Source organism: Eucyclogobius newberryi, unplaced genomic scaffold (genome assembly GCF_026437365.1).
Source record: "Eucyclogobius newberryi isolate DKJ021-1_F unplaced genomic scaffold, fEucNew1.0.hap1 SCAF_6, whole genome shotgun sequence".
Classification (NCBI taxonomy): domain Eukaryota; kingdom Metazoa; phylum Chordata; class Actinopteri; order Gobiiformes; family Gobiidae; genus Eucyclogobius; species Eucyclogobius newberryi.
Genome location: NW_027316278.1, coordinates 34,462,855 through 34,488,591, shown reverse-complemented (window position 1 = coordinate 34,488,591; position 25,737 = coordinate 34,462,855). Strand labels below are relative to the sequence as shown.

Sequence of the window (25,737 nt, the reverse complement as noted above, 5' to 3'; positions counted from 1 at the left end):
CAATAAATTGCCTAATACAAACCCGTATAATGTCACGATGCTGTATTCCTCGTCATGTCGGCGTTGGACCAAACAAACACAAGACTTGCACTGGTTTGATGAAAAATAACAGTAAGAAAAAAGGTAATAATTACGTAAGAAGAAGTGGACCACGGACTACTGAGCAAACGAATGATGCGAGAAATGTCGATTTGTCACGACCGTCCTAAACGTTGAGTTGCGTTGTCTCCATAGTGACGGAGATGCTGGTGAATATCCTCAACATTTGCTCCGACGACGAGCTCATGTCGGAAGGAGACGATCAAGGCGAAGGTAAACTGCAACTTTACCCCAGTATACAGCACAAATCCCGTTTTTGTGTGTCTAAAACATTTAACTTGTGTATGATGATTTTGAAAAGGTGTTCAGGACTTTTTTTCATCTGTGCCGTGTGACGCGTTCCCTGCACTTCCTCGTGTACATCTGTGTAAATGTCTCAGTGAAGACAGATGTGGAGTCTAAGCCTGATTTTTCTTTTTGCACAATTTCTTTTCCCAGGAGGCGCCAGTGCCGTCCGCAAAGAAGTCATCCGCAACAAGATCCGTGCCGTGGGGAAAATGGCGCGGGTCTTCGCCGTGCTCAGGTCTGCGGCTCTTTGCTTTTTGCCCCACATTTGAGATTGTTAGTTGCTGAACGGCGGGTCACTGCGGAATCGTCAAGACCGTTGCTAATAATACGCTCTTGGATTGTTTTTGTTCCAATTGGGTTCGATATACAGTCCATTTACAGGCACCTTTTAGCAAATGTCCAATGAACTGCAGAATCATTGGTGAATTTAAATTATAACATGAGCTTCATTTTGGTAACATTGCTCATCCTGAATTCTTAATCTTTTAACAGTTTTTGCTTTCTTACAAAATATTTAAGTTTGGTTAAAAACAATTAAAAATAATCAAACAATGACTCCTAAATCACAGGAGTGCAGCCATGTGTGTCGAGAGAACACAGCATGTTCATATTTATATATATATTTTCCAAAAGCACTAGGTCTCTGAAGTTGCGGACAGAAATGTGTGTTGACAAGTTAGCTGGGTTTACGCCGGCATAAAAATATGACAACATCTGCCACTAAAACGGAAAGTGACCCAGTTTGAAACCAGGACAAGAGCCGCTGTGGCCGGGGGCACTTTGACAACCAATCACTGGGAAGAGTGTATTTATAGGAATTCAGAACATTGTAAGACATAACAGTATTTGATTTTTATATCTCTTTAATTGTTTAGTTGAAGCGTAAAAAAAAACCCAGTTGGTGTTATTTTCACACTTTTGTACATTAGTTTACCCAGTTCCAGCGAAAATGTGGTCGTGATGTTGAGTTTGTAAATTTAAAAGTCCTGTTCTGTGGTCATACAAAATAAGTCACGTTTGAGTGTTCTAACAATGTCAGTAGTGCTAGATGTGGCAGATATTATGACCAAAATGGAATATTAAGCACATAAACGATACAAAAAGAGCTGATTAAAAGCATTAGTTAAAGGGGCACTATGTGAGTTTTTAGGTCATTCAGATTCAGGCGTTCAACACAGTTTTCACTTTAACACAGAGCGAGGTGAAAAGTACAGCCTGTGATCATTTGGGCTGATTCAGCCCCTGGGCCGTAGATACAACGTCCCCGAATCAGAAGAATGTTTTAATCAAAAATAAAACAAGTAGTAAAATTGTGTTCAGAATGATGGTGATGATGTGCACTCGTTCTGTCCTCAAAACCTGGAGCCAAAGACACTTTTCTAACCTGCAACTGTGTCACAGAACATTACTAATAAATTTTATCAGAGTTTTACGCTCTGTAAAGGTTCATTTTGACAGGTAATCAAACTTTTTTTTGCTATACCTATACGTTAATTCTATTGTTTATTTACATTAATTCAATGTTCAATGTTCAAACAAGATTTTTTTCCACTGGTAAGTCAGAATCACAAGAGGTTTATTGTCATTGTCAAAAAAAAAAAAAAGATTCACAAACTAGGAACTTTTTTCGGTGATAAAGTGCAACATGAAACAACAAATATAAAAGACAAAAATAAAATAAAATAAGGCATGAATAAAAAAAAATTGGTTAACTAAGAGAAAAAATATACTCGCCTGAACAAGATAAGAAATATACAAAATACGTTGACTGAATAAATACACACAATTTACAGTTTAGTCGGGTAATGTCGTTATAATACACACACTGTCTAACATTGTGTCACTAATCCCAGTTGCACTTGTGCTTCTTCAGGGAGGAAAGTGAGAGTGTGCTGACGCTCAAAGGCCTGACTCCCACCGGGACGCTTCCTGTCGGGGTCCTGTCCGGTGGGAAACAGACGCTAGAAACAGGTGAGGGGCATATTATATCAAATCAAATCAAATCAAATCAATTTATTTTTGTAAGGCCCAAAATCACAACAACAGTTGCCTCTGAGGGCCACAGGGAGAAATGAATCAACAATGTCTGTGGTGGCGATGGAGTCAGACAATGTCTGTGGTGGCGAGGGACGATGTCCCAGGGTCCTCTGTCCTTAGACTCTCCTTCTCGGCCAGGAAAAACTACAAAAAAAACCTCTTTGGGAAAAAAAGCGTAGAAACCTGGAGGAGTTCCAGTGAAGGAGAGATCCGACTCTCACAGACGGACACGAGGAGACTGGAGCTGGACCCACTCTTCAGGCAGATGAGGGACCGTCGGAGTCGAGCTGGACCCACTCTTCAGGCAGATGAGGGACCGTCCACACAGGGCAGGGACCACTTCACCAGGAGAGGGGCATCTGGGTCCACAGGTCCTCAGGAGTGAGAGAAAGAAAAGAAGGCGGTGAACAGAAAAGAAGGCAGTGTATATACCACTATATTGTAATATTAAACCCTGTTCTGTCAAAAACAAAAGTTCATACACAAATTCAGATTGTTAGAATGGGATTTAGAATATGGCCCTTTATGATTTACATCCAAAAATAAATGAAATACAATATATTATACAGCGCCATTATTTTGAAAGGTTCCATTATTTCCTAGTCATGCCTACTATTATATATTACAAGTTATCTTCTAACTTGGTTGTATTTATAGTAATATTTTGCTTCTAAAATGATTGCCTTGTGCGACCTCTCCCTCTGGACGGTCCGTTTAAAGAGGCTCGATCAAAGCCCAAACTCTGCTCGTCGACGGGACTGTCCAGTGTGTTTAAACATGTGTAGGTCGCTGTCACCTGGAGGTACTAACCGACCCTCTGATGTAAAGGTCACCCCCCCGCAAAGCATGCTGGGACCAACGGCCGAGCGCTCACAGAGGCAACGCTTTAAAGGGAATCCACATCAGCGACCTTTCGAGAGAATGCCACGCTTTGGACGGGCTTCGTAGTGCATGGATCTGAAGTTAAACGCTACTGAATGCGGCGCACATTTGCTATCTGGTTATTAAAAATACAAGGCATAATTTAAGCATCTTCTTCCTTCTCTAAGGGAAGATATTCATTTACTCACTTTTCATTATTGTGCCAAATACAGACACAAAGACACGGAGAACCACCCAAACTTGAGTAAATATCCGAGAATGCTAATAGCGGCTGCGAGCTAAATGCTAACACGATGCTAGCGCCGTCTGCTGTACTTTTCACATCTACAGGACATTCCGTATACTTTTCTGAGGAAACTCTTAAGTCGAGTCACAGTTGAGCCTTAATGGAGGTTCTATTAAGGCTCAACTGTGACTCAACTTGAAGTAGTTGTGCCTAAAATGCATATAATTAGCCAGGAAACATGTTAGAAGAGTGAAAACGATGCATTTCTTATTGAATCGACCGAGAATATGATGCGTTGCCGACTGTATCTATGCAAATAATCAAAATGGCCCTAATTCTATATGTTAGGTTTGACTGGAGAAGATGTTTTATATAATTTTTGTGTTCGTAAATATGTTTTTATGCCCATTAAATTGCTGATTTGAAATGTTTATCAAATATAATCCGTCCTGCAGTAATTCTTATGACCCTATCCCACTATCAATAATAGCCAAACTGCTGTGAATATTGATCAGCTGTTACTATGATACTGATCTACTCATTCCTAATACTTTTGTAATGTTTTGTTTCATTTCAAATCATGACATTGTGGTTGATGATTGCTGACTGGTTTTTCTCCTTTATTTATCAAAGCAACCGTTGAAGCAGAAAAAGCCCAAGGTACGCCGTGGCGCCCCCTGTCTGTGGTGTTGTGTCACTGACTCTTATAGACACTATTAGCGTATTCCTTTCATGACTGTTGTGTATCGTATTGTCCTGTCGTATTGTGCGTCTGAATATGATTAGAAATGTGTCCTGTGCTCTGGTTATCGTCTCATCCGCTGCCTCAGAGATAACACTTCTGCTTGGTTTGTTTTACATGTGGTTATTGTCCTTTCAGCAACTGAAGTTCAGTCTCAATATCATTTTGAGACGTATCAGCCATAACATTATAACCACTGTGAATCTAGACCTTTAACCGTGCAGCTGCTCCGTTACCTTTAACCGTGCGGCTGCTCCGTTACCTTTAACTGTGCAGCTGCTCCGTTACCTTTAACTGTGCAGCTGCTCCGTTACCTTTAACTGTACAGCTGCTCCGTTACCTTTTACTGTGCGGCTGCTCCGTTACCTTTAACTGTGCGGCTGCTCCGTTACCTTTAACTGTGCGGCTGCTCCGTTACCTTTAACTGTGCGGCTGCTCCGTTACCTTTAACTGTGCAGCTGCTCCGTTACCTTTAACTGTGCGGCTGCTCCGTTACCTTTAACTGTGCAGCTGCTCCGTTACCTTTAACTGTGCGGCTGCTCCGTTACCTTTAACTGTGCAGCTGCTCCATTGCCTTTAACCGTTCAGCTGCTCCGTTACCTTTAACTGTGCGGCTGCTCCGTTACCTTTAACTGTGCAGCTGCTCCGTTACCTTTAACCGTGCAGCTGCTCCGTTACCTTTAACTGTGCAGCTGCTCCATTGCCTTTAACCGTTCAGCTGCTCCGTTACCTTTAACTGTGCAGCTGCTCCATTACCTTTAACCGTGCAGCTGCTCCATTTCCTTTAACTGTGCAGCTGCTCCATTACCTTTAACTGTGCGGCTGCTCCGTTACCTTTAACCGTGCAGCTGCTCCATTACCTTTAACTGTACAGCTGCTCCGTTACCTTTAACTGTGCAGCTGCTCCATTACCTTTAACTGTACAGCTGCTCCGTTACCTTTAACTGTACAGCATCTCCATTCCCTTTAACCGTGCAGCTGCTCCGTTACCTTTAACTGTGCAGCTGCTCCATTACCTTTAACTGTGCAGCTGCTCCATTACCTTTAACCGTGCAGCTGCTCCATTACCTTTAACTGTACAGCTGCTCCATTACCTTTAACTGTACAGCTGCTCCGTTACCTTTAACTGTGCAGCTGCTCCATTACCTTTAACTGTACAGCTGCTCCGTTACCTTTAACTGTGCAGCTGCTCCATTACCTTTAACTGTGCAGCTGCTCCATTACCTTTAACCGTGCAGCTGCTCCATTACCTTTAACCGTGCAGCTGCTCCGTTACCTTTAACTGTGCGGCTGCTCCATTACCTTTAACTGTACAGCTGCTCCGTTACCTTTAACTGTGCAGCTGCTCCATTACCTTTAACTGTACAGCTGCTCCGTTACCTTTAACTGTGCGGCTGCTCCGTTACCTTTAACTGTGCAGCTGCTCCGTTACCTTTAACTGTGCGGCTGCTCCGTTACCTTTAACTGTACAGCATCTCCATTCCCTTTAACCGTGCAGCTGCTCCGTTACCTTTAACTGTGCAGCTGCTCCATTACCTTTAACTGTACAGCATCTCCATTCCCTTTAACCGTGCAGCTGCTCCGTTACCTTTAACCGTGCAGCTGCTCCATTACCTTTAACTGTACAGCTGCTCCGTTACCTTTAACTCTACAGCTGCTCCGTTACCTTTAACTGTGCAGCTGCTCCGTTACCTTTAACCGTACGTCACTGATCCATTACCTTTAACTGCGCAGCTGCTCCATTCCCTTTAACTGTGCAGCTGCTCCATTACCTTTAACTGTGCAGCTGCTCCATTACCTTTAACTGTACAGCTGCTCCATTACCTTTAACTGTACAGCTGCTCCGTTACCTTTAACTGTGCAGCTGCTCCATTGCCTTTAACTGTGCAGCTGCTCCATTCCCTTTAACTGTGCAGCTGCTCCATTCCCTTTAACTGTGCAGCTGCTCCATTACCTTTAACCGTGCAGCTGCTCCATTACCTTTAACTGTGCGGCTGCTCCGTTACCTTTTACTGTGCGGCTGCTCCGTTACCTTTAACCGTGCAGCTGCTCCGTTACCTTTAACTGTCCAGCTGCTCCATTACCTTTAACTGTGCGGCTGCTCCGTTACCTTTTACTGTGCGGCTGCTCCGTTACCTTTAACCGTGCAGCTGCTCCATTACCTTTAACTGTACAGCTGCTCCGTTACCTTTAACTCTACAGCTGCTCCGTTACCTTTAACTGTGCAGCTGCTCCGTTACCTTTAACCGTACGTCACTGATCCATTACCTTTAACTGCGCAGCTGCTCCATTCCCTTTAACTGTGCAGCTGCTCCATTACCTTTAACTGTGCAGCTGCTCCATTACCTTTAACTGTACAGCTGCTCCATTACCTTTAACTGTACAGCTGCTCCGTTACCTTTAACTGTGCAGCTGCTCCATTGCCTTTAACTGTGCAGCTGCTCCATTCCCTTTAACTGTGCAGCTGCTCCATTCCCTTTAACTGTGCAGCTGCTCCATTACCTTTAACCGTGCAGCTGCTCCATTACCTTTAACTGTGCGGCTGCTCCGTTACCTTTTACTGTGCGGCTGCTCCGTTACCTTTAACCGTGCAGCTGCTCCGTTACCTTTAACTGTCCAGCTGCTCCATTACCTTTAACTGTGCGGCTGCTCCGTTACCTTTTACTGTGCGGCTGCTCCGTTACCTTTAACCGTGCAGCTGCTCCGTTACCTTTAACTGTGCAGCTGCTCCATTACCTTTAACCGTGCAGCTGCTCCGTTACCTTTAACTGTGCAGCTGCTCCATTACCTTTAACCGTGCAGCTGCTCCATTTCCTTTAACTGTGCAGCTGCTCCATTACCTTTAACTGTGCGGCTGCTCCATTACCTTTAACTGTGCGGCTGCTCCGTTACCTTTAACTGTGCGGCTGCTCCATTGCCTTTAACCGTTCAGCTGCTCCGTTGCCTTTAACCGTTCAGCTGCTCCGTTACCTTTAACCGTACAGCTGCTCCGTTACCTTTAACCGTGCAGCTGCTCCGTTACCTTTAACTGTGCAGCTGCTCCATTACCTTTAACTGTGCAGCTGCTCCATTACCTTTAAGCGTGCGGCTGCTCCGTTACCTTTAACCGTGCGGCTGCTCCGTTACCTTTAACTGTGCGGCTGCTCCGTTACCTTTAACTGTGCAGCTGCTCTGTTACCTTTAACTGTGCGGCTGCTCCGTTACCTTTAACTGTGCAGCTGCTCCATTACCTTTACATAGCTGCTCCATTCCCTTTAACCGTGCAGCTGCTCCATTACCTTTAACTGTGCAGCTGCTCTGTTACCTTTAACTGTGCGGCTGCTCCGTTACCTTTAACTGTGCGGCTGCTCCGTTACCTTTAACTGTGCGGCTGCTCCGTTACCTTTAACTGTACAGCTGCTCCATTACCTTTAACTGTGCAGCTGCTCCGTTACCTTTAACTGTACAGCTGCTCCATTACCTTTAACTGTGCAGCTGCTCCATTACCTTTACATAGCTGCTCCATTCCCTTTAACCGTGCAGCTGCTCCATTCCCTTTAACCGTGCAGCTGCTCCATTACCTTTTAACCGTGCAGCTGCTCCGTTACCTTTAACCGTGCAGCTGCTCCATTACCTTTAACTGTACAGCTGCTCCGTTACCTTTAACTGTGCGGCTGCTCCGTTACCTTTAACTGTACAGCATCTCCATTCCCTTTAACCGTGCAGCTGCTCCGTTACCTTTAACTGTGCAGCTGCTCCATTCCCTTTAATCGTGCAGCTGCTCCATTACCTTTTAACCGTGCAGCTGCTCCGTTACCTTTAACCGTGCAGCTGCTCCATTACCTTTAACTGTACAGCTGCTCCGTTACCTTTAACTGTGCAGCTGCTCCGTTACCTTTAACTGTACAGCTGCTCCGTTACCTTTAACTGTACAGCTGCTCCATTACCTTTAACTGTGCAGCTGCTCCATTACCTTTACATAGCTGCTCCATTCCCTTTAACCGTGCAGCTGCTCCATTCCCTTTAACCGTGCAGCTGCTCCATTACCTTTTAACCGTGCAGCTGCTCCGTTACCTTTAACCGTGCAGCTGCTCCATTACCTTTAACTGTACAGCTGCTCCGTTACCTTTAACTGTGCGGCTGCTCCGTTACCTTTAACTGTACAGCATCTCCATTCCCTTTAACCGTGCAGCTGCTCCGTTACCTTTAACTGTGCAGCTGCTCCATTCCCTTTAATCGTGCAGCTGCTCCATTACCTTTTAACCGTGCAGCTGCTCCGTTACCTTTAACCGTGCAGCTGCTCCGTTACCTTTAACCGTGCAGCTGCTCCGTTACCTTTAACTGTGCAGCTGCTCCATTACCTTTAACCGTGCAGCTGCTCCGTTACCTTTAACCGTGCAGCTGCTCCGTTACCTTTAACTGCGCAGCTGCTCCGTGTTGCGGTGGGTCTGAGCGGAGTCACATGGGGCTTCCCTCTCACAGTAAAGCCTCTAAGACCCAGCTAAAGATAAGACCTGGGACATCCCTCCACAGGATATTTACAGGGTTAATCCTGTTACTGCCTTTACTGTGGCGACTCTGTCCTCGTCACGCTGCTGCTGCTCCTCAAAAGTAATCCTCAGAATCACAAGTTCTTTACAATTCAGTACAAAACATGGCTTATAATTTGACGATACTGTGATCATTGTTATATTTTACACAGTGTCACTATTTCTAAAAGAACAAACACGGTGGCACGGTGTGTTAATAAAATACAGGTATTTCAATCATTAAAATTATTACATTATAACATTATAACAACTTGATTTCGCCAAATATATCAAAAAATATTCATGGTGACATATCAATCTTGCAGCCGGCTTTAAATATAAAGTGTTGGCATTTGTTATGTTTTTCTATTTTGGTCACACTTCAAATCCAAAAGTAAAATAAGCACAAACATATTTTAGCCTTAGCAACTTTAAAGCTGTTCTCTGCCACCTCTTGTCTCCGTGGCGATGCTATTGCTTTGCATGAAATGTTCCACAGGATGGCATTAATCTACTTGTATGTATTAAATTAGTTGTTTTTTATGTTAAAGAAGAAGTCGTCTCCGTGCAGATAGATCTGTTTAATGCCATACTGTGGAACATTTCACACCAGGCATATTTCCACGGACACGATGACCTCATGGTGTCCGCTCATGTGTTACAGCTGATGACCGAGTACAGTATGTCATCGGTCTTTGTGAATACTGGACTTGGTGTAATGACTTCACTTCTGTCCAAAAAGTTAAAAGTGTTTTTTTTTCTTCATTTCTCTTTCCCTGGCCACTCGGAACATTACCGTAAGTTTCTGAGCGTCACTTGTTTTTGCCCCCGTGTTCTCCACGTGCAGTACCTCCTGTGCATGTGTTGTATTTGCTGTTCGTGGTTATTCATAACAGTAATTGTGTACAGTAAATGTACTCTCACTCTCTCATTCATGCATATTTTTATTCACATTTACTTTGTGTTGTACATTAAAGTATTTGTACATACATATTAAATTATAGCAACACAGAGATGGGCAGTATGGACCGTTCTTGTAGTGACAGTTTAAAGTAGTGCTCTCACAGCCTGGTACTGACACAAACGTTCTTTAACACTCATTTTAAAAAACTTGAATTGAGACATTCTTAGACAGCGGACACAAATGGTCGTTTTTTTTTATATTTTTGTTACATTTAGCAGGAAGTAGTAACAGTCAATATCTAACTTCCTAAATGATTGAAGTAGGTTTTGTGGCACTTTGCAAAACAGAACTCAAATTTAACCGCCAAACTGTTGTGGCCTGCTCTGTTATTGTATGTTCTGAAGCTAACGCTAACGCTAACTCCCCCATTGAAAAGCATTGGAGCTAACGTATGGAACAGCAAACCAGTCTTCTGTTTACAGTCACTGGAAGAGTCACATGGAACGACTGTTGAAGAAACTGTACTGCAGAGAGTAGTTTTATTGATCATACGTTCCTTTAACTGCAGCATTTCTGTATTTGAATGTTCTTAAAGTTTTGCCTATTTTCCAGTATTTGAAGATGTACCTTCGTTTCTCCTTAGCTTCATTAAACGTTTAAGTTTTTTTCTGAGTTTAATTGCGTTACGTAGTTGAATATTTGACTTCACCTGGGAGTAACTTAAAGAAAATAACATTAACAAAATGGAATACTCTACCCACGCCTGTAATGTATCAAAGATTGACTCTTGCTCTGTCTTGTTATTGTGTTAAACTATTTCTATGTGTTATTTATTCCATCACAATTTAGTTTTTGATCATCACATTTATAGAAGTTTTAAAAATGTGAGAAATCAAAAGTCACAACATTACAGAGGATTTCACCTTCTCTCTCCATCCTTTTTTGTGCGTTGCGGTTATGGTGAATTGTTTCGGCGGCTTTAACATTCACTTTTGTATCTGCCCCACAGCCATCCAAGGCTTCTCCCCGACGAGGAAGATCCGAAACTTCGAGGAGGCTCGCGGTTTGGACCTGATCAACGAACGGATGCCGCCGCGCAAAGACGGGAAGCAGCCCGACCCGAACATGGTCAACTCGGCCAACAAGAACGGCACCGACGGATAAGAACAAAACCTACACGTCCTCCAAAATCTATATGTTTTACTACAGTTCTTAAGTCTACTTAGGCTTCATTTATAATATCCATTAGTCTTTTAACAACTGGCCCACGTTTACTTTGTTTTTGCGCCGATGGAAAGCGGACACATCGTTGGACACGGTAGAAGCTTTGTTGGAAAATGTTGAAAAAGAGAAAAAAAACGTTTCAAAATGACTTTATATAAGATTATCCGGGAAAGAAATGTATTTATTGAAGGACTTGTTTTAGATTTATTGTGTTAGAGAAGAACATTGTTAAGTTTTTTTGCTCCGTTCAAATGTATACGGCACACTGAAGTTAACTTTAAGAGACGTTTTATAAAAAAAAAAAAAAAAAAGACAGTTAGGTTAAGACTTTAGTTGTTTTTCAATTAGTTCTTTTTCAATTGTTGTTCCTTGTGCGTTTTTCGGGGCAAGGAATTTGAATATTTTAGTGTCACCGGGCCGACGTTTGGTCTCGTCGGAGCCTGTTAAGCACAAGCAGGAATCAAAAGCCACGTTTACACCAAGTTTTAGGCTGAAGAAACGTAAAAAATGCAAACGCACATCGAGAATTACGTGCAGCTGACGTTGTCGACTGCGGCGCTGGTCGTCATTTGGGTATTTTGTCACAGAAAAACGGATCTCTAGCTTATTTTTTAACCGCTGACATCAAGTATAGCATGCAATTTTACACGCATCAAGCAAAGTTTTACAATTTCATTCATATAGCTCATAAATATTCAACCTAAACATCTATGATTAAATAATGCCGTCTCGGCATGTTTTGTTTTGGCGGTTCTGTACTGAAATTTAATTAAACCTGGATGGACCTCTGTCTTTAGGTTCCAAAACGTTACATTTGTACGCCCAGAAACGCCAATTCTGATTTACAATTGCTGCTTTTTCTTTTCCCTGGCGTTTCATTGAACTCACACATTTTTTTTCCGCTTGCACTTAAATTCAGGAACAAGACGACTTCACAGCTCAGTGTTTCCAGCGGGAGACGGTTGGAAACAGTTCTCCATCACAGACGGCCGTGTTAGCGCCCAAAGTCCACCAGAAGGGTTTTCAAATGTCCACTGTGCACAATTTGTTTGCTTGTGGTAAACCTGGCTTTTCTACTCGTTAGTTTAAAAGGATGTATGTGTTACTTTCAAAAGGGAAAACTGTAACTAGTATTCTAATCATCTTTTTATGAATTGTTTTAAAAATGTCTGTTTCCAAAGACTCTTGAAGGACCTTTGTTCAGTATTTCCCGTATTCAAATCTCAAGGGTTGCACAATATGTAGGAGTAGAATATGTGTTGTATGGTATAACGACAACTTTTAACAGTATGAATACGATACATTTTGCACTTTTATTTAGAGGACACATATTAGCATTATTTGTGTCGTTATTGGCCTTTAAACATGCTCTTGAGTACCTTTACTGTGGCATTTCATGTTTTACAACAAAAAACAAATGGCTTCATGTCACTCTGGCTTTTCCCGCGCCAAGAACTGACCTTTGTGCCCCATCTACTGGCTGCAGAGGGAACTACACAGGGGAGATAAACAAATGCTAGCTTTCTCCTGACATGCTAACGCAGCCACGTAGTTGTAACGATCGTGATTCGAGACAGAAATGCTCAGAAGGAGTCTTGATGATGATTTAAGGACTTAAAAACAATGCAGGAGATCTCCAAGTGATGTCATGGGGAAAATATGACATCACACATCGGGGAAGTTCAGAACGTTGTGTTGTGTTGTTGAGTGTTTTTGACGCTCGGAGGGGAGAGGACTTTCCAAACGGGATCCATGAAACAAGCGTGAATGAAGCTAAATGATACTCCGGGTGTGTTTTTGATGAGGAACAATGTCAGAACATGGTTAAAAGCTCAAAAAGGTCAATTTTGTATAATATGTGTCCTTCAAAGCGGAACTTTGTAACATGTTTCATCTTTAATGCCTCATTTTACTCTGTAGAGCGCCCCCTACAGATCGGAATAAAGCAGTTACACACTACATTTAAGTCATTTTAGCTCAATTTTCCATTTGATTTGTTCAGGAACAAAGAACCATGTTAATTTAAAGAAGACGACACACAGGACATGCCTTTCTAACAACTATTTATTTTGCTCGTTTATATCACACAAAGTCTGAAATGCAACGATGTATAAAAGACGTTACAGAGTTCCGCTTTGAGATTCAGAGATTATTTTGTAAAGATTGAATTTCCGTCATGAAGGGTATTATTTAGATTTTTGTTGATATTGTGCAGCCCTGTTTTAAAGTGAAGTTTCTGGGTGAAGGCAGCTATAGGAGGATTAAACCAAAAAAACATGGAAAAAAGGGATGTCTTCACTTTTGTTTGGTTTGAAAAAGAGAAGTCATTTTCACTTCTGCACAAGAAGAAAACGGCACAACTTCTATGACTTTTTATTACACTTTTCCACAAACTGCTCAATGCTGCCGTCACAATGGACTCGGATCGATGGAAGAAGTATTTTTCTGTGTTCAAAACTAAACTTTGCTTCTCTGGACGAATTGAAACATTGGCGACAGATTTGATGGACGGCCGTTCAAGACCCACAGGATGTAATAACACTGTAATAAAGTATTTGCAGGTTGCTTTGAAAAATATGGCAAATTTTACGGCCCCGTTTTGAAATTTTTGAATTTTTATTTAATGTTTCAGCTTCCTCTTTTGTTTTCACCGTTCAAGACATTGATTTAGTTTCGAATCGTTGATTGCCGTGGCAACAATGCTACGTTTTCTTCACTCTGAAACCCACGGGTATAATAAAAAAAAAGACGAAATATTGGAGCTGCGTTATAGCACCACCTACTGTTTATGAGAAAAGTGAACAATTTTTTTTTTGATCATTTCAGTGTAAAATTATAAACACTTCTGGATTATTACAAGATACAGTTAACATTTATTACATGTTTACAGTGTTAATACAAATTGTGGCTCTGTTCATGGGTCTGAAATGACGTGACACACTCGTTGCTACTGCCATCTTGAGGATGAAAGCTGCATGCTCATTGTGGGCTGTGCCAACAAAAAGTCTCAAAACAATGTATTCTTTCTTTTCCGTCACATCCCCAAAGACCCCTTTTTGTCCAGAAACGTGTGAGCGTGGTCAGGAGAAACCAGTGGACTTACAGAAATCAGCTTTGAGGGCTTCTCACGTCTTCAAAATGGCGGCTGCAACAAATAGGTCACGTGACTCAAACCCATGAACCATCACAGAAGTGTCTACTCTCGCTCTCTTTCTGTCTGCCAGTGTGAGTTTAATATCCACACTACATTATGGCTCAGACTTGGGTGCAAACACGTTTTTACCTTTGAACGACTCTGAACTCAAAAGCCCTTTAAAAACGAGCAGACGTGCCACTGGTGCTTTGACACGCCAAACTGGATCACTCACGGAATCGATGTCTTTTTTCATTTTTTGGTTTATTTTTGTCCGTGGAGCAGCTCAAAGTGCATCGGACCGGTCAGACTGCATATTTCACTAAAACCTAAGGAAGATTTACTCAAGATTTAGCCTGTTTTGTCCTAGTTCGACGATTTCTGTGACGTTTATAATGCCCCTTCCTGATTGGACATGAGCGACAGGTGATTCCACAACTGTTACCTAGCAACCACAATGTAAACAAGAGACAAAATCCATATGAATTGCACAAAAGTCGATGGATTTGACGGTTTATTATACCGATAAATGAACGTCAGTTGAGTGTAAGTTGTCTCTATTTTTGCATATTGATGACATCACGGAGGGATTCTGTTTTCCTAAACTGCAACTCGACTGATGTAAAACTATGATTAATATTTACCACAGGGACAGTCACAATTAATTAAGTTATTGTGAGAAAAACGTACCCTGATTCAGCCCCAGTAACTGTAAATAATGCTATACTTAACAAGACCGGCAGCTTTATAGTTCCCTTTAATCAGAGGGTGGACAAAAAGGAATAAATGAAGAAAGTTAAATGAGCTTAAAGGGATCATTCAGTTGGACACAGACTGAGCCACGACAATCACTCACCACATCAAATACATGCAACCTGATAGTTTTACATCCGGCGAGTGGCAGTTTGTGAAGAAAAACTGGGGAAATATACAAGAAGTGGTACTAAATCCTAAATAGTAACAAAACAAAACAAAAAACACATCAAAACGAGAGGAAAACTAGGTGAGATCTTTGGTGCAATCTGAAATATGTTTAGTGAAATGTCTTGACCTGCTTAAACGTCCTGAAGTGAAATCCGTGAACGTGCTCTTCAGAACTGAGACGATGACGTGTCCGTGCACTTCCTGGTTTTCCCCTAATGACGTCACAAGGTGGAACCAAGCGTTTCAGACTCTGGACAGGGACTAAATATTCAGGGTGTATAGTCGAATGTGGATAACGTTAAAATGCCCTAAATGTCGTTGTTTATCGTTCACTTTAAGGCGATGCACCTGATTTTTACGGTCTAAAACAACGTGGGAAAACAGAACTAGTTTTATTTATTTTCAATTTTTTTTTGCAGAGGTCCAAATATGTTGTTCACTCACCCGATGCATCCAGAGAACTTGTATAGATTAGATAGATAGATTTTGAATATAAATATAGGCAAATTATATCACTCGGAAAAAACACGTTTGAATGTTTTCTGTTTTGAAAATGTTTCAGTCCACGTTTTGATTGTGTTTTTCTCATTTAAAAAAAATAAAAACCTTTATATTATATTCAATTCAGAGAGTTTAAAGCCCTGAAATTGGACAGTTTAAAGTGCCCCCACAGGTCGAACGACTCATAGTTTTAGTTCTAAAAGTTATAAAAATGTTATCATAGAATAGCAAATGTTTTTACGTTTATAATTTGAATTCTTGTTTGTAGTTTATGACATCACACTAGGAAGCACTGGGCAAAAACTCATCTAATGTCACTTTTTTAATTTGACAATTAAAGATGTATAAGAGCAACTTTATTCTGTTGAATTCATGTCTAGAGAGTCAAAAAGGTAGTTTCTTTGACTTTTACTGAAATTATTGTCTCTTTAAAAACAGGTATACAAACATTAGTATACAAACATTAGTAAAAACCATGTAAATAATTTAAAGTGATGTGTCATACATCACTTTAAATTATTTACACGGTTTAAACTGTTGAATTTGAGAGCTTGAAACTCTATGCATTGAAAATGTAAAGGGTTGATTTTTCAATGTATTTTTTCATCTAGGATTAATTTGGAAAAACACAATCTCAACACAAACGGCAGAAATCAGCTAAATCTGAAATTCAAAACAGAAGAGAAACTCAAGCGTTTTTCCGGCTTGGAAAATTCAAAGTGAGAAATCTGATGAAGCAAATGATCTTTCCAAATTCAGAGCATCATTATCAGTATTATTCACTGTGGCACGTTTATGAGCGCTTTTCACGATCTTTCAGAGGCTTCAGAGTTTACCATCTGGGGCAGACGGCACCCGGCGGTCTCATTTTGACCCTCAGCGCCGCGTTTACACAATTGATTTCACTTTATCACGGGGCTAGGGAAACAAAAGCAGGTGCAGCCTCTTTAAGTGACAAGGCCCTTTGTGATGCAAGATCTGTACCACAAACTCTGCATTTCACTGTCTCCATTAAACTCTACAAGTCTGCGTTTTATTACGGAGCTAAAGTATTGTCACGCTCCTTTATTATATATCAAATCAGGGTTCAACTGGCCTGAGTTTAGGATTTGAAGCTAACAATGCTAATTCTTCAATTCTATGTACAGTTGATTTGAAATATGTTTGGTTTATGATGCGTATCTAAGGTTGCGGTCAGCCACACGACGCTCTGACCGCTCGTAGGAAGGAAACGTATCTTTTATGAATGTATGAAATGATATTTTTGTTCTGTTCTTAGCTGTGAACAAGAGTTGATCTGTGTTTTTGCCATGCGATGCCATGAGCTCTTTTAGATGTATCACTTGAAGGAATTAAACAAATTACAGTGTTTTAATTAACTATTGGTCCATTTTTATTGTTTTTTTTATTTATCTTTATTTAATGACTGAATAAAAGCTTATGTAGCACATTGAGACGTTTGCAGGTCATGTTAAACCTCAGTATTAAAGGTGCGCTTTGTAATTTAACTGCAAGGTAAAAGCATTTATGCCATACTGGGAAACATTCCAGGAAAAGCAATAAGAATAATAAGCACCATCAACGCAATGAACATAAAGTGATTTGTTTTTTTTTTGACCAAAGTTTTTCTTATAAACCTGAAACAAAGTGACTGCAAAAAAAAAACAGAACCAAAAATAAAAGTGTCTGGTTTGAATTTATTGAAGATTTAATGGTGAAAATAAAGTAATTTAATTTAAAAAAAAAACAAAAAAAAAAACGGAGCTGCAGTTTTCAGTGATGTCCAGGAGGTGGCACTGTCAGATCTTTTGTTGAGTCTGAAATCTGTCAAGTAAGAAAAGACAAAACACACACACACACAACAATATCAGTAACTATTTATATTTCCACGTGCCACTTTATTTCTACTAAAATACGTTTGAACTACTACTGCTACTATTCCTTATACTTCTTCCAGTAATATACAACTGTGCTGCTACTATTGAATTGAGTTTATTTCTTTACACTATTTCTCTACACGTCTCTTGTGTAGTATTTAGCGTTTGAAAAGTCCATATGATGAGTTGAACTATGGTTGGCACTAGATCATACGCTCATAACTCACGGAAGTGACGAATTCGGTCCCGGAAGAGACAAATTCGGTGGCCCTCGTGGCGAGCAGATCACATGGGACGTATATTGTCTGTCAGGCCCAGCAGTTTGAAAGTCGGCGTGCCGTGCTGAAGATTTTGGGTTTGAGTCCGGCTCTGACCCTTCATTTCTTTTTGTCTCTAGTTTTTCCCCTCGTCTCCTAACTAATGCAAAAACTTAGGGTTAGGAGTTTATGTTAGGGGTTAAGGTTAGGGGTTAAGGTTAGGGGTTAAGGTTAGGGTTAGGGGTTAAGGTTAGGGGTTAAGGTTAGGGTTAGGGGTTAAGGTTAGGGTTAGGGGTTAAGGTTAGGGTTAGGGGTTAAGGTTAGGGGTTAAGGTTAGGGTTAGGGGTTAAGGTTAGGGTTAGGGGTTAAGGTTAGGGTTTGGGGTTAAGGTTAGGGTTTGGGTTAGGGGTTAAGGTTAGGGTTTGGGGTTAGGGGTTAAGGTTAGGGTTTGGGTTAGGGGTTAAGGTTAGGGTTTGGGGTTAGGGTTAGGGGTTAAGGTTAGGGTTAGGGGTTAAGGTTAGGGGTTAAGGTTAGGGTTAGGGGTTAAGGTTAGGGTTTGGGGTTAAGGTTAGGGTTAGGGTTTGGGGTTAAGGTTAGGGTTTGGGGTTAAGGTTAGGGGTTAAGGTTAGGGGTTAAGGTTAGGGGTTAAGGTTAGGGTTTGGGGTTAGGGGTTAAGGTTAGGGTTTGGGTTAGGGGTTAAGGTTAGGGTTTGGGGTTAGGGTTAGGGGTTAAGGTTTGGGTTAAGGTTAGGGTTTGGGGTTAAGGTTAGGGTTAGGGGTTAAGGTTAGGGTTTGGGGTTAAGGTTTGGGTTAGGGGTTAAGGTTAGGGTTTGGGTTTGGGGTTAAGGTTAGGGTTATGATTATGGGCTAGGTTAACCCTATTTAATTTGTTTTAATTGTGGTTGGGTCAAAAACAAAAAGCGCTCAACATTCAAGCACAAAACAAAATAGACTATGTGTGAAGTGGAATGAAATGCAATGAAAAAAAGCTTTTTAGAGAGAAAACTATTGCCTGAGCTGTATCAGCGGGACAGAATTCGTCACTTCCGTGAGTTATGAGCGTATGATCTACTGCTGACCGTTGAACTATACATTTCCATAAAACTGTTCGTCGCACGTTGATGACATCGCAGAGGGATTCAGCTCTACTTCCTGTCATTTTGAACTCTGTTTGATAATACTTAGTGACAACATTGATTTTAAAATTCACTGTGTAACTTTTCTTCTGACTCCATCTATCCATGATGTTATTGATCATTTGCCTGGAACGTTCCACTGTACGGCATTAAATGTATCTATTTCTATGGCGACAAGCAGGACGTACAGTGCAAACACCTGAAATTCAATGAAAGCCAGACGGGTACATTTTATGTCATTATGAGGAATATTACAGGAAAAACAATAACATCTCCATGACGACAAGCAGGGGGTGCTCAGCAACAAGCTAAAAACTGCCTTCAAAGCAATATTATGTAGCTCAGTGAGAGGTGAAATCGTTGGTACAGGTGTGTATTTGTAGCAGAAATGTAGATGTATAAATACTTCTTTATGTTGGTAATCCAGAGCCGTGGTTTTTCTTCAAAATGAAAACGACCCCGGCGATGATACAAGACGCCGCTACGATCACGGCCACAGAGATGCCGGCTATCGCACCTGAAAGAGGAACAAGTCGATAAACAGGTTAGGAGGAGCGAGTGTAGTTAGTTATTATTAAACAATTTTATTTAATAGTCATTGTAAGTACTTGTGATTGTTAAATATGTATTTTTCGGGGCGTTTCAAGTGTGCGTTGTCGCCCTCTGCTGTCTGAGCGGAAAACCTGTCTCGTAAAATTTACCGACATCAACCCGAAGACACTCCTGAGAAACAGACTCCTTTTTCAATATTTGGCAATGTGAAATATTTTTGTGCGTGATATTTCGTCTTTTTTAAAGAAGCTTTTGAGTCTGTTCTTTGACAGTGTATTTTCACACAGGAGCTGCAGGGGGCGCTCTATCGCCAAAGTTACTGCTTAAAGGGGCTGTACCTGATTTTCACCGTTTTGAAATGTGAAAAACAGAACTAGTTCCTTTAGCATGTTATAAAGTCAAATCTGTTTTGCTCCAGTACGGATATATTGTAAAACCAGAAGGTGAAAATGAGACCACAACGTTTTAGCAGGAAGTAAGAAGTGCGTTGTTAGCATGCTAATGTTTGTTAGCTTTACCCAGGACAGCAAAAATCAGGAAAAGTGCTCATTAACTCATCGTGGTGAATATTTAAGACGCTTAGGATGCATTAGAAAAGTGAGAGCTGCACGTGGAGCTGTGAAGAGTTTAACATGAACTTGGAATTTTTTTTTTCAAGTTTTGAAGCAGTAAAAATCGGTTACAGTGTTTTTAAAGTCCATATGAAGGATCTCCTGTTTTTCTAATCATAGTTTTACTTCCATTAAGCTGCAGTTTGTGAAGACATTTTGAAAAATACGACTAAAATGACAGCTGTGTTCTAAAACGGAATCCCTCTGAAAACACAGACATTTTACACTTTACTTACACAATTTTCTGACAGTTTAAACCATTGTTCGACATAATAAAGGTGTTATTGTGTGTCAAATCATAACTGTTGTGTCATTTATATGGCTTTTGGCTATTGTTTACAGTATGGTTGCTTGGTAACAGTTGTGAAATTACCTCTACCTTTGTCATATTTGTGCTCACTTCAAACCAGGAAGTACAATTATAAACCAAAATGTTAAGTCAAATCTGAAATATAATTGTGTTCACTGCGTTTGAGTGAAGTGTAGTTTAACTTGACATAATGACTTATGATTGAGATTGTGGACCAACCGGGACTCAGATGTTTGACCATGACAGAGCTGTACTCTTTGTCCTCTTTGTCGCAGTAGGGAGGCAGCCACCCGGGTTCACACTGGCACTCCCCCTTGTGGTTACACACCTGAAACACACGTGGTTATTGTAATGCACAAGTAGATAACGCATGCAAAGTTGAATTACTGATATGTGAAAGCACTGACTGAGCGGCCCGGGCACTTGGCGGAGCAGTCTGTGCTTCTGTAGGCCGTCTCCAGGTCCAGACACCGGTCTTGACTGCACACCTTCAAAATAAAACATGACACTTCACTGAAAGTATATAATCAGTAAGAGAAAAAATGTGCCACTGCTCATCTCTACTCTGATACTATTGTTTCAAAAGACTTACAACTTCAATGATTGGGAGTGTAGTTCTCTGCAAATACACTGGTAATTCCTACTCGTAGAAGGTCGAGGGACTCTTATTTCACATACGAGGTCGAATGTGATGTGTTAAAAAGTGGATCTGGGGCGGTTAACCAGCACGTAAACAATGTAGACATTTGTTACAGGTTAAATGTGATCATGTTCTGCTTTTTTGTTAAATGTGATAATGCTCCGCTTTTTTACATGTTTAAGACAATTGCATAATGTTTACTTTTCTTTAGCTTGTTTAGCATTAGCATATTCATTATTTGCGCTCTGAAGTCGGAACTCCTGTTTTTTGTTTCTTTTTTCTGAAGTTATATCTAAACAACAAAAAAACAAGAAATGGAAGATGTTATTGCTATTATTATTTTTAATGCATAGATCTTTTTTTTTTATTGTTCTTGTTCTTTAATGAAAAAAAACGACAAGCTGGCCCCTGTCCAGGGTGTGCCCCGCCCTAAGTCCCTGGGGTAGGCTCCAGTCACCTGCGACCCAGAACGGGAACAAGCGGTAGAAAATGAAATAATTAAAAAAAAAAAAAAAAAGAAAGAAAGAAAGAAAGAAAGAAGAGGTCTAAAGAAAATTAAGGCACATAAAGTAAAAAAATATAAACATCTCATTTGGTTCAGAGTCTGTATGTCAGTGATATCGGTCCAGTTCTTGATCGTTGGCTTGGTCAGGACTATAGCTGGAGGATTTGACATATTGTGCATGTTTTGACGCTTCTGAGAGGGTTGACCGTCACTGGAACCAACTTTAATCAAGAGAACGGTCAACAGAACTGGTGTTGAATAAGCTGTTCTAAGAAGCTTGTCTATTCTAAATTAATTTACATGTCAAACCAAATAAATTTCGGAAATCATCTTGTAATCATCCCTCTGTTCATCAACCACAATATGTGCCTTTCGTTTTGCTTTTGATGAAAATAAAAGCAAAATTAAGTTTTGATTTGAGTTTTGTGTGTGTCCAAAACGTCTACTTTCATAACCCAAGTAACAATCACTGTGACGTGATACAGACCTCTACGTCATATGCAATATTTTTAAGAATTCGCTCGGTTTCCGCCTTGTCCGCAGGCCTCCACTTCACACATGTTTCAGTTCGCGGCCCTCGTCATAAAAAGGTTTTTGAAATAAAACCTCAGAACGCCACACAAGGACAAAGCTCCTGCGACGACCAAAGCTGCGTTCTTACCTTTCCCGCTCCACATTTCGTCCCCGTTTCGACTTGTCCGTAATCTTTGGTATAGTCTGGGAAGTACCCCCCTTTACAGCTGCCCATGGTTACAGTTCCTCCGTAGTTGGACCTTTCGTTTCCGTTTTGGCAGAAAAGCTTACCACAGAGTATGTCTCTGCGGAAGACAAATAAAAAGGCTTGTGATTGTGGTCGGTTTCATGCGACGTAATCTGCTGTGGACGAACTGTTTTGGGCAGGCGATGTACTGGTAATTTGAGAGTCTTTTGCAGTAGCCGTAGAACTGTCCCGCTGCGTTGGCTTCAAAGCAGTCTGCGCGGCCCTCTATGGCCCCTGCAACACACAAACATTAACATGCTCAAACTGTTTCAGGTCTGATCCTGGCTCCGACCGAGGTCACAAGCCCACTTTTTCCTTCCACATTACTTCCTTATCTCCTGTCCACGATAATTACTACATCGACTTCAATATGTGGTAGACAGAGCTATATTTTTTGGGCTCAGTAATTATCGTGTGATGTTTTTTTTAGTTTTTTTTTAAGATTTGAGCTGTAGATGGTCATAATATAACTTCAAGGACTATCAATGCTTCCAAAAGTGTTTCATGTTTTAAACAATATTATACTGTACATTTAGAAAAGAGTTTGCTAGGATTGTCCTGCTTCAGAGTTATGGTGTCAGTGGCATTAAGTAGTTTCAATATTCTTGTTGATCAGGACATTTTTGCAAGCAATTTACAGTATATATCGTGCTTCAAAATGCGTGTTAGAGCGCCCTCACCTGTCCCGTACATCTTTCTTTGTCTTGTCTTGTGTTTAACAGTGTTAGAGCGCCCTCACCTGTCCCGTACATCTTGATGCACTGGCTGCTTCTCTGGGGACACTGCCCGTTGTAGCAGAATCCCCGTGCGCTGTCACAGGGCTGACCGTTCACGTTGAACACGTCCTCTGGACAGCGCGCGCTCACACCATCACAGTATTCAGCCAGGTCACACTCGTCCTGCCGGCGCCGGCACTCACTGGTGCGAGGCGACACCTGACGCACCAGACAAACGACATACGTGAGAAAAGAGAGAGAAAAAAGATGGAAAAGAGAGAGAAAATAGAGGGAAAAGACAGAGAAAAGAGAGAGAAAATAGAGAGAAAAGAGAGGGAAAAGAGAGAGAAAAGAGAGGGAAAAGAGAGAGAAAAGAGAGGGAAAAGACAGAGAAAATAGAGGGAAAAGAGAGAGAAAAGAGAGGGAAAATAGAGAGAAAAGAGAGAGAAAAGAGAGGGAAAAGAGAGAGAAAAGAGGGCGTAGTTGCACTGACCTTGCAGTCGTCGCAGCACTCGCCCTCCGCGCACTGCGAGCCCTCACTGAAGGTGCACGTGGAGGCGTTGCAGCAGCGGTTGGTGCACTCCTGCCACAACAGAACATTTACGACATTTAAACCGTCTGTGCATCGTTCATTCAATTTAAAAACAAAAACGTTTTGATGAAAGATGAATTTCAAAAAATCTGTTTCATTTTCCGTTTTTTGGAGAAATGATCAACTGGGGAACAGCCGCTTCAACAGGATCCTAAATCTATATAAATGATGCAACACTTATGATTTGACAAATAATAATACCTGATAACACCTGTATTTTATTAAATGATTGTTTAAACTGTATTTGGACTGATGTAAAACTATGATAAATATTCACCAGACAAAGTGTCCTGCTCCTCCTGTAAAACTTTACAGGGAACATGTTCTCACCTGCCTGAGAACCCTCAACTTTAAGACGCCTGGAGATACTAAACAAGGTCATGATGCAGCAAACATGTTCTAATAAACTCACAGCTCCAGGGGAAATGCAGGTCTAAACAGAGACACGTTTCCCGAGGTGAACAAACACAAGTCCCTAAGTAAGTGTGCATCCTCTTGATCTTTCATTGTGTTTCTTCTCCCCTGTGGGACAAATAAAGGTTGTGTTTGTGCAGGTTCTTTCTCCCTGATCTCCATAATAGTGTCATTGGGAAACTTCTCCCCCGTGATGATGGGACAGCTGATTTTGTGATAACCAAAATGAAAAACTCTTAATGTATTGTCAGGTACAAAACATCTCGCACTCAGTATTATCTCTCTAACCGAATCTTGTCTGAAGCTAATGTGGACCATGGTTTGTACAAAAGTCCTGTGGTTGTGTGGTTGTGACCTCTGGGGGAGCGGTGTGATTGGCCCCGCCCGTTCCTTGCCGCGTCCCGTTTACACACGGTACAGTTTCATATCCCCTGCATCTTTATTCACATAATGAGAAGTGTCACATGGGTTTATGTTTAGGCCGTGTGCTTCCACTTACGGAAGACGTGAACCCTTCAATGAACTATCTTCTTACCTGGATTGAACCTTGACTGTGTGGACGGTGCAACGAACAGAAACTGATCTATGGTCAATTAAAATAAAACACATGATGGAACCTAAAGCTGTCTCACCAACTTATTTGTGCTTCTTTTTAATAATTGTCCTCCTTACTCTCGTTGTTGGTCTCGTTTTGTACTGGGCTTAAATTTAGTGTGATCATCATTACTGTTAACCCTCCAGATGTCGTCTTGTTTCACACTGAATTCAAAGTACTTTTTTTTATGGGAGTGTCTGCAGTGCCGCGGCGCGCGGCCGAAACTGCCATGTTATTTTTGTGCCGGCCGCGCGCCGCGGCTCCTGAAACTGCGCCGCTATTTGACCGCGTTTTAGCGCCGTTTTAGACCGCGCCGGGTTAAGGTTATGGCGAACCTGCATTATGTATGTATGTATTATTATGTCTCACACACAAAAGGTGTCTTATTGTGAAAGGGTGAAGGAAGTAGTAGAGGGGTGAGGGTATTTAAATGGATTCTTGTTGCACAGGTGTGGTTGATTTTGATGGAAGCAAATAAAGAAGAGACACAAACGTACCTTTGGTCTGATTATTTGAACTTCCACATTGGTGACCCTGACGTGGGAATTATGTCAGTTGGGAGCTCTTTCACGTTGTTTCGGTGTTGGATTCTGCCACTACTCGCAGGCTGATGGGACTGCTCCGTGCCCCGCCGCATGGCAACAAGTATGAGGCGCTGAAGACGCAGTTACTACGTTTGTACCAGCTGTCTGACATGGAGCGAGCCGATCGCCTGCTGTCGATGTCAGGTTTAGGTGACAGTAAACCTTCAGAACTCATGGAGAACATGTTAGCCTTGCTGGGACCCGGTGATGCATCTTTTCTATTCACCCACCTGTTCCTGCGCCAGCTCCCGCCTCCCGTGCGCACCGCCCTGGCCTCCTCGGAGCTCGTGAACAGTGAGGATTACCGGGGTTTGGCGGAAGAAGCAGATAAACTCTGGCTGGCGTCCCGTCACTACTCCGCCGTGCACGCGCTGCTGCCAGGTGAGCCGATGGACCCGGGTGCTGTGGACGTCGCGGCGGTCACGGAGCGTCAGCGGAGGGAGCGCCCGCTGTGCTTCTATCATCGGCGTTTTGGAGTGAAAGCTCGGCGCTGCATTCCGCCGTGCTCCTTTCAGCTGCAGGGAAACGAGAGAGCCGGTGCACACTAGCAGCTTCGTGCATCGGCGCATCAGACAAGCTGCTTTTCGTTGAGGACGGCATGTCAGGAAGACGTTTCCTGGTGGATTCAGGAGCGCAGCGCAGCATCGTTCCCGCCTCCTCTGCTGACACTTTGGGACCTGGACAGGGGCCTTCGTTGGATGCGGCCAACGGGACCTCCATC

The 25,737-nt window shown here is 41.8% G+C and overlaps 2 protein-coding genes across 4 annotated transcripts in view; one reads left to right on the top strand and one right to left on the bottom strand.

The window, feature by feature from the left end:
- Nucleotides 1-16,843, top strand: part of LOC140346682 (serine/threonine-protein phosphatase 2B catalytic subunit gamma isoform-like) — a 56,734-nt gene extending 39,891 nt beyond the window's left edge. The window contains exons 10-14 of one of the 3 annotated variants that reach the window (XM_072432861.1): nt 235-312; nt 538-622; nt 2,261-2,358; nt 4,166-4,192; nt 10,705-16,843. In XM_072432861.1, coding sequence (XP_072288962.1) covers nt 235-312; nt 538-622; nt 2,261-2,358; nt 4,166-4,192; nt 10,705-10,850 — 434 coding nt within the window. In that variant the 3' untranslated portion in view covers nt 10,851-16,843. Of the gene's footprint in view, nt 1-234; nt 313-537; nt 623-2,260; nt 2,359-4,165; nt 4,193-10,695 lie in introns of all 3 variants that reach the window. The other 2 variants (XM_072432860.1, XM_072432862.1) reach the window with 2 other exon arrangements.
- A 360-nt stretch (nt 16,844-17,203) lies between these two features.
- Nucleotides 17,204-23,805, bottom strand: LOC140347473 (disintegrin-like halysetin). Its single transcript, XM_072433911.1, has 9 exons — nt 23,754-23,805; nt 23,325-23,449; nt 22,855-23,050; nt 22,244-22,349; nt 22,017-22,173; nt 20,618-20,698; nt 20,430-20,538; nt 19,144-19,254; nt 17,204-17,285 (listed from the first exon to the last, which is right to left on the bottom strand). The coding sequence occupies exons 1-8, from the start codon at nt 23,803-23,805 to the stop codon at nt 19,148-19,150; spliced, it is 933 nt and encodes a 310-aa protein (XP_072290012.1). The 3' UTR covers nt 17,204-17,285; nt 19,144-19,147.
- Between the last annotated feature and the right edge of the window lie 1,932 nt (nt 23,806-25,737).